At 43.7% G+C, this 14220-nt stretch overlaps 1 protein-coding gene across 2 annotated transcripts in view; it reads right to left on the bottom strand.

Annotated features, from left to right (window-relative positions):
- CSGALNACT2 (chondroitin sulfate N-acetylgalactosaminyltransferase 2) overlaps positions 1-14220 on the bottom strand; it is a 32951-nt gene that overhangs the window by 18397 nt on the left and 334 nt on the right. Inside the window, exons 1-2 of one of the 2 annotated variants that reach the window (XM_035138112.3) lie at positions 13821-13958; positions 2537-3772 (exon numbers count right to left, since the gene is read on the bottom strand). In XM_035138112.3, coding sequence (XP_034994003.1) covers positions 2537-3194 — 658 coding nt within the window. In that variant the 5' untranslated portion in view covers positions 3195-3772; positions 13821-13958. Of the gene's footprint in view, positions 1-2536; positions 3773-13820; positions 13959-14220 lie in introns of those variants that run through there. The other variant, XM_035138113.3, reaches the window with a different exon arrangement.

Below are 14220 nucleotides of genomic sequence, written 5' to 3'. Positions count from 1 at the left end.
GGGCAGGGGTGGGGGAGGAAGGCAAGAGTATAGATCTGCTGTCTTTGGAGGTGAGGGAGATATTTAACCCCTGTAAATGTAAAGGGACCCCTGACCATTAGGTCCAGTCGTGACCGACTCTGGGGTTGCGACGCTCATCTTGCGTTATTGGCTGAAGGAGCGGGTGTACAGCTTCCAGGTCATGTGGCCAGCATGACTAAGCCGCTTCTGGCGAACCAGAGCAACACACAGAAACGCTGTTTACCTTCCTGCTGTAGCAGTACCTATTTATCTACTTGCACTTTGACGTGCTTTCGAACTGCTAGGTTGGCAGGAGTTGGGACCGAGCAATGGGAGCTCACCTCATCGCAGGGATTCGAACCTCCGACCTTCTAATCGGCAAACCCTAGGCTCTGTGGTTTAACCCACAGCACCACCTGCATCCCATTTAACCCCTTCAATATTTACCTGGTTTTAGTTCTATGCTGAAATCTGTCCTCCCAATTTCTCAAAGGTTTTCTTCCCCTGAGAAAAGGCTTCTATTTTTTTCTGCTTCATTCCCAGGGCACTTGAGAGAAGTTTGCTATGTGCAGGGTTTTGTCTTATCGTTGCAAGGTGACCAAGGACACTGTATGTTCTTTTTATTTCCGAGTGTCTTCCCTTTCATCCTACAAATCATTAGTTTGCCGAGAAGGGATTGTTTCCCCCTGTCTGAAAAAGGTTCCCCCCACTTCTGGAGCACACAGTGCTAAGCTAGATGGATCAAAGCTCTGACATGGTATGAAGTGGCCTCCTATAAATCAGATGCCAAAATACTGAATGAGTAAGCAATATATTATATACACATGCAATAACTGGCAGCCCTGCACACTTGAGCAGATACAACCCACCAGTTACTGGACAATTCCCCTGGTTTTTAAAAACCATGGTAGGCGGGGGGGGGGGGTGGACCCTCAGGTGGTTTACTGAGCTCCTGGTAATCCAACACATATGGCAGTGATACACCACAAGTTGTGCATGCAAAACAGAATGCTGAGACTTCAGGCCAGTCAGGGTTTTTTTTTGGGGGGGGGGGAGAGAATGGCACACACACAACACACTGCCTTAACTTCTTTCTTTAAAAAAAAGTGTAAAGACCAGAACTGTTTAAGCTTATGACATATTTTCATCAGGCAGGTAGTGTGTCATTGATAGTCTCCTTTAAATAATGACAGCAATAGAGTTAAATCTGGAACTGTAATGAATAATGATTTAAGTTTTTTGTTTGTTTCGTTTCATTTTTTTAACACTCAAATGGGCTACTTAGCTGGCAGCTGTCAAATCTGCAACCATTCCAAATGCTTCACACAGATTTACGCCATACAAATGATCTAGTTCTAACCGTTATTCATTTTCTTGAGCAATATTATTATTTATTATTATTTATTATTTATGCTTCTTCTCTACACACACATGGGCATATCATGAAACACATCATGTTTCACATCCAATTCACATGATTCACATCCAATGCCCTTTTAAAATGTGGGTTGGGGTTTTTTTTTTGGATGGGGTGTTATTGGGTTGCTTTTGATTTATTTTGATGTTTTTTATATTGTGATTTTATCTTGTGAACTGCCCTGTGACCTGAAGGTATATAGGGTGGCATACAAATTAAATAAATAAATCACAAGCGCTAGGCCAGTAAATATTTCCTGCTTTGATTGGGTATCTGGATTTCTGTTGTAGTTATCATTAATCCTTAAATTCTCAACAGAGTAAATATTATGAGAGAAGGACTGCAATGGGTGGGATTCACCTAACAAGCCCTGTTAGTAGTGGAAGACCTGTTTGAAGTCTTCCACATGCACAACAGGGATTTCCCACCCACCCCCCACCTCCCAAAATTAGCTCTGGAGGGGTAAAAACCCTGAGAACAGCACATGGGGGCAAGAGAATGGAAAACATTCTGTCTGGGAAGCTGAAATGCTTGCACAGACAGAATGTTAATCAAAGCATGACACTGAAGTCCACCCAATATCATTGCAGTTACTGTACCAGTAAAGAAAAGTGCATTGTTCCTGTGATAAGTATAAACCAAAGCTGGTTCAGTCTCAAGGGATGAATAGGGATTAAAGGGATAGGAGTGAGCTGCAGAAAAGTGCATGCCCTTACCTTGTACACACTTAGTCCCTCTATCTGGCTTGGTAATGATGCAAAGGATTCACAGGTTAAAGCAAACCAAGTATGCTTATAAACTCACTTGGAGAACCAGTGTTGGAAGCTTCCGCAGGTAGAAAGGATATAGGGAAATTCACACACAATCCAAGGGCAGTGCTTGCAATTTTATGGTGCCCATCCCGCAAACCTGTTATTTAATGACCTGCTGCAACCTTCTACACCCTCCAGATGTTTAAGACTACAACTCCTGCCATCCCTGGTCATATGCAGAAAGGAATTGTAGTCCAAAGCATCTACAGACTACCTGGTTGAGGAAAGCCTGTCTTCTGTCTCACAAATTCTGCCATTTGGTGTAGATTCCGTATTACGAACTAGAATTCAAAAATGCATAAAGTACCTTCTATAAAATCGTTTTCATTGTAAAGCTGTCTCTCCCCTATTCCGTCATCTTCATCTTGACCATCTTCTTCATCTGGATTATTGATTACCTCGAGGCCAGCCTCAATTGCTTCCACCAATTCATCTCGCTTATCTTTCCTGACAGGTTTCTCCTCTGGGTGTCGTGTTAGCCCCATTTCCAGCTGGAACACCTTCATGGAAGTAAAGCTTTCAAAAGGAACGACTCCATATTCACTAGGCAGCTTGGCCCCCATGCTCACTTCAGCTTTGTCTATTTGAGAATGCAGGTATTCCAGGAGATCATTGGGTGCTTGTTCTTTGGTGCCTTGATAGCCCATGCTGTTGACTCTTGGGGTTTTCTTCTCCTGTAACAATTTTAACTTGTCACTCATTTCCTGAAGCTCCTGCTTTAACTGAGCAATTTGGCGCTTGAGGCTCATAGCTCTGGTTTGGTAATGTTCTTCTTGCTCCTGCAGGAGGGCTTGGTAGTGTTCCTTACCAAAACTCTCCCCTACAATGCCAGGAAGCGAACCATTGCCATCCGTTTGTGGAGCACATTCAAGGAGGTACATAAACAGCAACAAACTCAACAGCAAGGCAAGACCAACCAACAGCCACCGAGTTCTGGCTTGAAATATTATGCCTCTTCTAGGCATTCTTACGGCACTTAAGTTGTATTCCAACTAAAACAGCTGATGTTTTTGGTCATGTCTTGCTAGTATTTTCTGAAAGGAGCAATTGTTTGTAAGCTGAACCAAAACTATTTCTACTGATACATCCGTTTGTGTGAGGCAAATAAGGGGGGGAACTTGCAACTGTTGTCTTGCTCAAGCAATACTGCAGAGATCGCAAATCCCAGTATTGCTACAACTTCCATTATTGCAAGCATTTACAGTCTAAACAGTCAGATACAGCCCCCATTACTTTCAGGGCAATTTGTCTAAACATATGTTTTTGAAGGTGTAGTGAATTTGCTATGCTTCTGTATTCCGAAGACAACAAGTTGGAAACGTATCAAATTCTGATAAGTATAAAGCAACAGAATCTCACAATTTATAGCCGTGGGGGCATTTTAAAAAAAATTTCTCACTATCTGCACCATATAAGAGCCATAAATATCTGAGCAATAGTAATTTTCATGGGCAGTCTGCAGGATATTTTCCTCTGGTGCTTATGCTTCTCTCTCCTCCGTCTTGGAAATCTGTAATCTGAGTCAGCAAAATTAAGGGAGGGCCTAGAATTAAATGAAAAGTACACTCAGTTAGAATTACAAAACAGGCAAACATCTGGAAAACACATGCAGGCAAGTTTTAATATCCTAAAAATGTAGACATGATGAATCACGAAATTTATTTTTCAGCGATGGCCCATGACAGGGGAAGGTTTGTAAACCTTCAATTCTTTCTACTGGGTTACACACCAGTGATTTCTTTCTTGTGGAAATGCTGAAACAGACTCATCCAACAGGCTAGTTTTTTTCCAGCTACATAAGTGGTTGTCAGAATTCTTTCCCCTGCTATTTTTGTCATTTCTGGAATGCATCTTAACCAGTTTTTTATTTAAAAGGCAATTTATTAAGAAGTTAGTGAATTTAACTCCTACTTCCAATTATATTTTCTGTCATCATGCAGGAACACCTACCTTCTTCTGAAAAGGGTACACAGAAAACCTGCAGTTTTTTCAGGTAAAAAAATGGATCGTCAAATATGAGGTTTAGAATTCCAAAAATATTAGAATGTGCGCTTGTATTTTGAGGGGGTCTTTATGGTTCTAAAACAACAAACTATGGGGGTTGCCTTCCAACTTGCATGACTTACGTAACTGCAGGTAGGTAAAGACTAACCCTCCCACAATCCTAAAACAGTCTCAACAGAACCTCTTAACAAAACTACCCCTATGCAAAGTGCTAAAAGCACTGTAGAGATGTATTAACAATAGCTCCTCTGCAATTGTCAAACGCCCACCTCTGGAGACCTGTCAGAGTATTAAGGCCTTTCCACTAGGAAGAGTGTTTTGGGCGTAGGGAAGAGTCAGATAAAATTATAAATTAGTATCTACATGCATACTGAAGTAACTAACACCAGGTGTATCTTCAAGTCACTGACTAGAGTCCAGATGTGGCGAATCAAGATGCAAGAAAGAAAACGCATCATTATATACCAAACAAGGAGAAAAGTATGAGACAAAAAAACAAAACCAGCTCCCAATCTCTATGGGCTGTATCAAACTACATAATCATTTCTGCTAGTGCAAGGACTTAAAGTATTTATTATAACAAGTTTGGGGGGGTGAAGGGAAATAGAGCAGATTTAGGGGTCGTGTAGAGAAATTCAAAATTTTGGGGGAGGGAACGCAGCAGCAGGGCTTGAACACACTTTCAAATATTTAACAAACATGTTTTCTGTTTAAAACATTCTTAGTCCACTCAAAATGCTGCTAAGGCACAAGTATTCATGGCAATCAGATTTTGTTCTGGAATAGTTTTTTTTTTTTTTAAGGCATGTAAGTCAGAAATTGTATGCATTGCTAGTAGGTAGTTAACTGAAGGCTGTAAAATATTCATATCTGAGTAGAATGAACAGGAACAAGCAAGCTCAGTCCATTTAAACCAGGGTCCCCAGACTACGGTCCGCGGGCCAGATGCGGCCCAATTGGCCTCCCAATCCGGCCCGCGACGACCCCCGCCGCCCACTCTTGCGGCGCGCTGCGCGACGGCGCGCTTCCAGATCTGAAAAAATTCACCGAAAATCATTTCTGCGCATGGGTCTCTCCCAACCCAGAAGAGGTCATTTCCGGTGCACTTCCGGGTCGGGGGAGGCCCATACACATGCGCACAAACAATTTTCGGCGATTTTTCCGGCCTGGAAGCACGCCACCGTGCCAGTAAATGGGTTTGCGCATGCGCATTGGCGCGCACTCCCCCACCCTCCGGCCCACTGCACGAGCACTCCCCCGCCCTCCGGCCCAAAGGCGGGTAAGTCTGGGGACCCCTGATTTAAACCTTAAGCACAGACTAGGCTAACAATAGCAACATAGAAACAATCCATTGACTTTCTGGGGAAACCATCGTAGCATAAGTTTGCTTTCTTGACCATTAGAGAACATCCTTTTGACAACAGCATTCTGCTTATTGACATATAAGAACAGTGAAAGAACACAGCATTGTTTAACCAGTCACTTCAACCTCCAAACACACTTCACAGTTGAGAAGCAAGTATCCCTTTCCTCAAAGAATAAGGCTGGCAGCCATCATCTAACAAACTCAACACTTCGGCAGATTACACAGATGCAATAGCACTGTAAACCAATATGCATTGTAAACCTAGCAGCTCAAGGGACAGATCCAGTACCCAAAGGATCTTTTATCAGGCTCTCAGTTGACGCTCATTCTTCTTGTGAGACCTACTCTACCTCTAAGCACACAAAGACCCAGACAGCTCACCAGTTATGTACAAGACTCAGCTCTCTGCTGTCCCAAGTTTTAAACCAGCATCCCCTGATGGCCTGCTATGGGGATTTTATTAGTACAATTCCCAAAAAATGCAAGACAAAAAAATAAAAGGCAACTACTTATGACTAAGATAACCACTTTACTTCTTGCAAAAGAATCTCACATACTCTAAAGCAGGCATAGGCAATCTTGGCTCTCCAGATGTTTTGGAACTACAACTCCCATGATCTGTAGCTAACAGGGCCAGTGGCCAGGGATCATGGGAATTGTAGTTCCAAAACATCTGGAGAGCCAAGGTTGCCTATGCCTGCTCTAAAGCAAAGGTAAGCCAGACAAAACTTTTTCAGCAGGGAGCTGGTCCACTGTCCCTCAGACCTTGTGGGGACTATATTTTAAAAAGAAAAAAGAAATTCCTATGCCCCCAAAATAACCCAGAGGTGCATTTTAAATAAAAGCACACATTCTACTAATGTAAAAACACCAGGCAGGCCCCACAAATAACACAGAGATGCATTTTAAATAAAAGGACACATTCTACTCATGTAAAAACATGCTAATTCCCAGACTGTCCGCAGGCCGGATTTAGAAGGTGATTGGGCCAGATCCGGCCCCTGGGCCTTAGTTTGCCTACCCATGGATTAGTGCATCAGCTGCGACTACCCACCCCCTGGGAGAGAGAAAACCTGTTGACCATTATCCATGGCCTGGTAACCTCTAGATAACTAGTTTGACTAGATTCATCAACTACATGGGCTGCCTTCGAAGCCTTCACAGAAGCGCCTGTTGATAGCCAAACAGCTGCATTTTGAACTGGCACAGCCCTTTACAAAGTTTCTCCCATGTAGTTAAACAGCAATATTTGTTGCCGGTCCATTTTCAGGCACAATTCAAAGCACAAGTTGTAATGTACTAGAGGGGCTGACTTCAACCACATGTTCCTGTCTGACCATTAGTCATGGTCAGACGCTCACTTACAAGCCCCTCTGTCATCAGAAGGGTGTTCTCAAATATGATTCCAACATCAGTGAAATACTTTGTTATTTGTCCAGGCATTCCAGTATGGGTAACCAGCTGATTTCACTGTTTCTCAGCCTTCTCAGCTCAAAGTTTTATCATCTGCTCTTGGCCTGCTGCTTTCCAATTCCATTGTTTTAGTCTGTATTTTTACTGCATTTGTTCACATTGTATTAAGGTAGGCATCCCCAAACTTTGGCCCTCCAGATGTTTTGGACTACAATTCCCATCTTCCCCAACCACTGGTCCTGTTAGCTAGGGATCATGGGAGTTGTAGGCCAAAACATCTGGAGGGCCAAAGTTTGGGGATGCCTGTATTAAGGTGTAGGCCTCCCAAGAGCCTAGTGCTCATGGTTATTGCCTATCAAATTCGCCAAATAAATGAGGTATAATCCAGAGGGCATTGAACAGGGTGGAGGTGCCCCTCTGCCCACAGAGATAAGTTTTGGTAGCAAGACACACCTGGGGGAGGCCCTCACTAAGCCCACTGAAAGCTTGGTGAGCACAGGTGGGTTTGCTGGTGGGAGGACCTGAAATGGGGTGTTCTGGGGCCAGTCTTGGGCCTGCTTGGTTTCAGTTGGAGGATTTTGAAGAGACAGATTCCACCTGTTCAAAAAAGGAAAACATCATCCTACCACTACCTTTGGAAATGATAGACAATCTGTCCCTTCAATCTTCCCATCATGCAAATTTAGGACTATTCTGCCTATAAGCTAGGGGAGGAAAGAGTTTTCAGAGAGCCACCATTTTTAAACACCCTTCTTCCCCTAAGCCACTCTTCTCATCCAGGGCAGTAGCGTGAGGGGCAATAAGCTGCAACTACAAGGAAACTGAACCTTTTTTCTCCTCTTTTCAATTGCAATCACCCTTACTTCTTCATTAAGAGGGGGAAACCTGTGAGATGAGGAGCAGAATCAAATTGCAACAGAGCAGGTTTTAAAATCCTCTCTCAACCTCATGCCCATCACAGATGGGACGGTAGACTTTTTTCACTACCTGTGTCACTTATTATTATTTTTTATAGAGTTAAGGCTCACCTGCCCCAAGCCTGTGTGGATAAGATGGAAATCGGTTTAGTTATGAAACATTTGAGGTCAGACTGTAGACCTCAGTTTTTCAACATATAAACTGACTGTCAAGACTTTTTCAGTATTATGTACATATTGCTTCCAAAACAAGACACATATGAGCGAAGGACATTTCTGCAGACACTGAGCACCAGCTGTCTCAATAAGCCCTTGCACAAATAGCTACTCCTACCACTCAGTTACATTAAATTAATTTTTTAATTTTAATTTATCTTAAAAATAGCACCAAACGCCAAGAATACTTCACCACCATCATTATCTGCACACACAGTCATTACTTTATATACTACAATAGCATGATATTTGACATCTGGGCTGCGACATTACCCTGGAGCAGTCATCTCCAGAACTCCTATTCCTTCAGGGTCGGGACAGAAATACAAAATGCAATTAGAAGATCAGCAGACTTTAAAGTAGCAAAGAAAATAACAGCACTTCCAGGTTATTTTGGCAGCAGTGCAGTTAAAAGCTACACTGAGATTAGGACACGTAAATGCAACAAAATTTCCACAGTCAAGAACTGTTGAATTACTCAACATTCAGCTAGTCAAATAGTTCCGACATTGTATCTAACTCATTCACATTGCAAATGTCTAGCATTGCACACAGCGTGTTGCAGCAGAGACTTCAACAGTCGTACAATATGACAAGTTTATGGACTTTGTTAGAAAACAAAACTTGAGTTCTCCTAGTTGTCTTTTTAGATTCTCAGCCATAAAGCAGCCTTAATCTTTGTTGCAGCAAAATTTCTTGGCTTTCCTTTGAATATATCCATGATAACTAAACTAAGAAAAGTAGGAGTGTTTCTATTGTCAGTACTGGATTACCCAGGAGCAATTAGAAAAACTAATGATACTTTAAGTTGAAACGTTTGCCATAATTACATGAAGATTCTTTATGAAATTAACATACAGTAATTGAAAGTGCATGCAGTTTTTATTAAGCAGCAGTGCACAACCCCCCACATATATCTCCAGAAATAGTATATTTTATTCACCGTGTCAGTAAATTGAATTTTCTCACTTTTATGGGCAGCATAAGTAACTACTGACTAGTATTTGCGAATGAATACTTGGAGCTGGCACAGGAACAACTTTTCTTTAGCTTTTAACCAAGGTTGAGGGGTCAGAAGTGGGACACAGAATGAAAAATTTCCGTTCCCCTTACATGAAAGATTATGCCGTTGTTAACCATGGTTTGGGACACACATGCATTGATGTGAACCATGGCTGAATATGGTTCAGATCATGGAAGCAAAATGTGACCGGCCCACCCAGCTACTTTCAAATGCTGGACAGCAACCACAGCAAATTATTCTGTCTAAAGCAAAGAGAGAGGGGGGGTGTATGTGTGAAAAACAGTACACCTAACCAACGAGAAATTTGATCACCTTAGCTACCAGAGCTCCCCTGTAACTCTGTGGCACAATGAATCACTGTGTATGGCTGTAAACCAGAAGTTGATTGTTTGAGCCCACCCAGCGCAATATTCCTGCATTGCAGGGGGTTGGACTAGATGATCATCGGGATCCCTTCTAACTCTGTATTTCTATGATTCTATGGTCTTAAAAAGAGCTGATAGTTTACATGCATAGGCTTGAAGCACACAATCCAGTCCCTTAACCATAAACAAAAGACAAACACGAATACCTGATCACTCTAAGCACTTTCCTTCCCATTCCATCAGTGCAACAGAGGCTTTATGCGAGAAAGAATGATAGCCAAGATTTTGGCTCTTTTTACAAAGCAACAGTTTTCACGCCCACATGATTTCAAGTGACCAGCTTTCAATTTTTCTATGCAACTTTTTTTCAGTAATTTTTTCTTCAACCAAAGCAAGGACAGATGGGAACAAATATTTAACCCACCCTAACAGTAGACATCTGCCAGTTGTATCAATGATTTCATGAACATATTTTCCTTAACCAAAATGAGATCACCAATATGTTTTAAAAGAAACAGGAAAGTTGTGACATGGTGCTTCATCTGGTGTAGAACAGGGGTCCTCAAACTTCTTAAACAGGGGGCCAATTCACTGTCCCTCACACACTGTTGGAGGCCAGACTATAGTTTGAAAAAAAATATGAACGAATTCCTATGCACACTGCACATACAGTAGTACCTCTACTTACGTGTACCTCTGGTTACGTATCCTTCAGGATACACATGTATTTTTCTGGGTTTCGCCACACACACATGTACAGAAGCGCTCTACTGTGCCGTGCGCATGCGCAGAACAAGCACCTCCAGTTGCGAAAACCTCAGGATCCAAATGGAGCTCTGGAACGGATCCCATCCACAACCAGAGGTACCACTGTATTTTATTTGTAGTGCACAAAAACCAGGAAAGACAATACAATATTTAAAATGTTAGATTATGGGTTGTAGCCAATGCCAATTTGCTAGATCACTCAGAGTAGATCTACTGAAAATAATGAACACAAGTCACTTGGGTCTATTAATTTCAATGGGTCTATGCAGAGTAACACTAAGTTTTGCCCACCTCCTAATTACTTGCAGCACTGTCCGAAATGTATTATTATTATTATTATTATTATTAAATTGGCCGTATACTTGTTGAGCTTGTTTCTTGGCCCGGGCTTGGGGAGGGGAAAAGGTGGGGTGCTAAGAGAGGCAGAGAGAAAGGGAGCTTTGCCCGCCGTTATGTTGCCCTCCTGTGTATGCAATGGATCTGTGACCGTCGGGGAGGGAGAGGTGATCAAGCAAGCAGCCACTCCAACATATATTAAAAGGAGTGCCTTCGGCTAGCCCTATCCTGCTTCCCCCAGCAGCCCAGCGGTGTCACGCGTCTCCCCTCCGAGCCCTCATTGACTGGCACAGGAAAGTTTTGGAACATTGTGGGTGGGGAGCGGGGAGGGAGAGGGGCCCTTTCGGAATACCGAGGAGCCTTTTGGAATGCTGGGGAATGAATTGTTGCTACTTTTCGCTGCTTCCCTTTTTGTGTGCGCAGAGTGTTCGCTTAGAGCCTCCCCACGGGAAAAGGAAAATTGGGGGGGGGGGTGCAGCGGGTTCTGCAATTGCCAGGTGGGCTGGGTTCAGGACTCTGGCAGACTGGATCTGGCCCGCGAACCGTAGTTTGAGGACCCCTGGTATAGAATCTAGGTATGAATCCTCTAAGCACCAGAAATCTGTTACGTGATGATTCTGCATATTTTTTTAAAAAAAAATAAAGAATGCAGCCTAAAGCCAAGAACCACAATTAATATCTGGTGTTCTCTTTTAGTTTGTGCCAGATAAGACCAGCAAGACTTATGCAGGGCTCATAGATACCCTTGGTTTCATAACAACTTCCCACATATCTTATTGTTTAGTTCCATCTCGGATGAGATAGTCAGACATTACAAAAGAATGAATAAACATGCTTAAACTTTTTTCTGCCTAGAACCAAGGGAAAAAAAGGGATATGGGTCAGGGGAGCAATAGTAATCCAGACATAACAGTCACTATAGGATCATTACATTTGAACAGGGGCAATGGGACACCAGAACTGATTTGCCCCCACTCCAATGACATGTACCAATATCTGGATGCTTTGCTACATAAGGGTTTGGAAAGCCCTAGCTAATTCATCTATCTGGAAAAGCACCAAAGGGTTGAATCTCAAGTGAGTAACTTCACCTCACCATTCCTACTGCAAATTCCAATATAATTTAATTCAACTGGTGCCAGATTATTTCTGCACTGTGTCACAACAATGCAAGTTGGCTTTGCTTAAGACTACAGCAATCCATGCACTTCTCACCTCCCATGATACTGAAACATCTTGCCAATTTACTGTGTGCTTTCCCAATATGACATGTTTAATGTTAAACTTGCAACCACCCTGTAAAATTAGGTCAGTACTATCTCTATATTCCAGAGAAACTGGCTGTGACTTGCTTGAGGCTACCAAGAGAGTTCATGGCAGAGGCAAAATACGAAACAGACTTACTGATTCATGGTTCAGCTTCGTAGCCGTGACCAGTTCTGTAACACAGTTTGGAACACCTCAGTTGGTTCTTCTCTCAAACTTGAAGGAGGAGCATCCAACAAAATAAAATGAAAGGAGTAATCTATCTACTTACTCCTCTGCACCAGGAATGGGGAACCCTTCGAAGATGTTGCTTGACTATACCTCCCAGGTACCATATGAACATTCAAGTCCAGCAACATGTAAAGCTCTACCAGTTCTGCATCCCTGTCCTATACCATTAAAAAAACACAACAGGAAATATGAGTGATTGTCGCTAGTAAAAAAAAAAGCCCTCAGTTCTTCATTAACAAAGCACCCCATCTTGAGAGAAACACATGCTAAATACTGTCTAGCACACCATCCATTTACCACACAAAGCCAGTCTGCATAGGATAAACCACTGCTTACAAAACAGCTTATTCTGTAAGGGATCTGAAGAAATAATGAGTTTTCCCTCTTTCTGTATCTAAGTAAGAAGAGAAATCTGAAGAAAAGAACAGGCACAAAATAGAGGGAACTAAGTTATAAATTTATGAGCGGAAGAGAGAGAACATACACCACAATGCAACAGAGAGAAAATATAGAGGGTACACGGCCCAGAGTTATTGCATGTGGACTGCTCGTCTTGCGACACATTTTAACTATCCTTTTGCCTATGAAACTACTATGACAGAAACAGATGGCTTTCTATTCCTCCACTGCATGCTTTTGTGCACGGAGGAAAAATTTTGGTTGCAACTGAAGCAGCTATAGGACAACTTACAAGAGTGGAGTGTGATTTTACGAGATTGTTTGAAGAAAACAGGGTAGGAAAAGTGTGTCTGGGAAAGATAAGACACAGATAAGAAATACAATTGTGATTAATAGGAATAAGAGGGACAACCGAATAATCTTGCACATAGAATCATAGAATTGGAAGGGACCCTGGGGGGTCATCTAGTTCAACCCCCTGCAATGCAGGAATATGCAGCTGTCCTGTACAGGGATTGAACCTGTAACCTTGGCAATATCAGCACCATGCTCTAACCAAATGAGCCATCCAAGCTATCTTATATCATTTCAACTTACTCTAACCTATATCAATTTATTCAGAATAACCGCCAGCCTTGATGCTATATACTGACAAACCAGTAATTCTTATGACATAAACGCTATTCCCCAAGATATGTAAGCTCTGGGAAGGTGGAGTAGGGAGGGGGGTGTTGCCTTCCACCACTCTGTAACGAGACTGCACGAATGGGGAGTACAAGGCGTCACCCGATTTGCATTCAGAGATCTTCGGCTTGGCGTTCTTGAAGCCCCGAGAGGATTTTTGAGGAGGAAGGAAGGATAGAAGGTTCTTCTGTAATGGGGCGGCGGGAGGAGAGAAAGGGTTAAGATACGGAGAAGCGGAGGATTTATTTAAGAAAAAGAAGCACACACACATACACACAGGTGTGCAGGTAGGTATCCGAGAGTTGTTACCCATCCTGCACACACATCACCGGGGGTGGCGGACGAGTGGGCACAACAACGAGCCGAGGTGGGCGAGATGTTTTCGTTAGGGGCGCAAAGGACTTTGGACTAGACCTGCTCCAGCGAGCTTAGATTTGGGTGTCATGGAGGGGCTGAGGGTGGGTCGGTGGGCGGCAGTCGTGGCACCGGGAGCGAAGAAATGGGTGGGAGAACCTGCTTGGGGCAGATGCGCCGAAGCCACGGGGAGGCTGAGATAGCGGGTGAGAAAGGGGAGAACGGCGAACGTGGCCCGCAAGACTCACCTCAGAACGGAGCCCCTCCTGCTGCTGCTTCTTCCTCGGTTCAACTAGCAGCTCTTGCTGCTGCTGCTGTTGGACTGCAGGCTGCGCCGCGCAGCAGCGGCCCCACTTCCTGTGAGCGAGCGAGGAAATGAGGCGGAGGAGGCGGCATCGGCGCGCCTCAGCCACTACTCTCCTCCCGGCCGCGGCAGCCCCTTAAAGCGATAGGCACCGGTGGGAGGGGAGGGTGGCTGCTGTTGCCGCCGCCGCCGCCGCCACTTCTTCTTTGCTTTCCTCCTGTCCATGCTACCCGCCCCGCCCTGCTGGCAGAGGGGTGAGCCATCTGAGGGCGAGGCTAGCCGCCCTCCCGCGCCCACAGGGGCAGGCGCCCTAACCCCCACCCCACGCCACGGGTCTCGTCTCC

This window comes from Zootoca vivipara, chromosome 5 (genome assembly GCF_965207765.1).
Source record: "Zootoca vivipara chromosome 5, rZooViv2.hap1.1, whole genome shotgun sequence".
In the NCBI taxonomy this organism is placed as follows: Eukaryota; Metazoa; Chordata; class Lepidosauria; order Squamata; family Lacertidae; genus Zootoca; species Zootoca vivipara.
The sequence above is the reverse complement of the archived record's forward strand: the minus strand, read 5'-3'. Positions and strand labels throughout refer to the sequence as shown.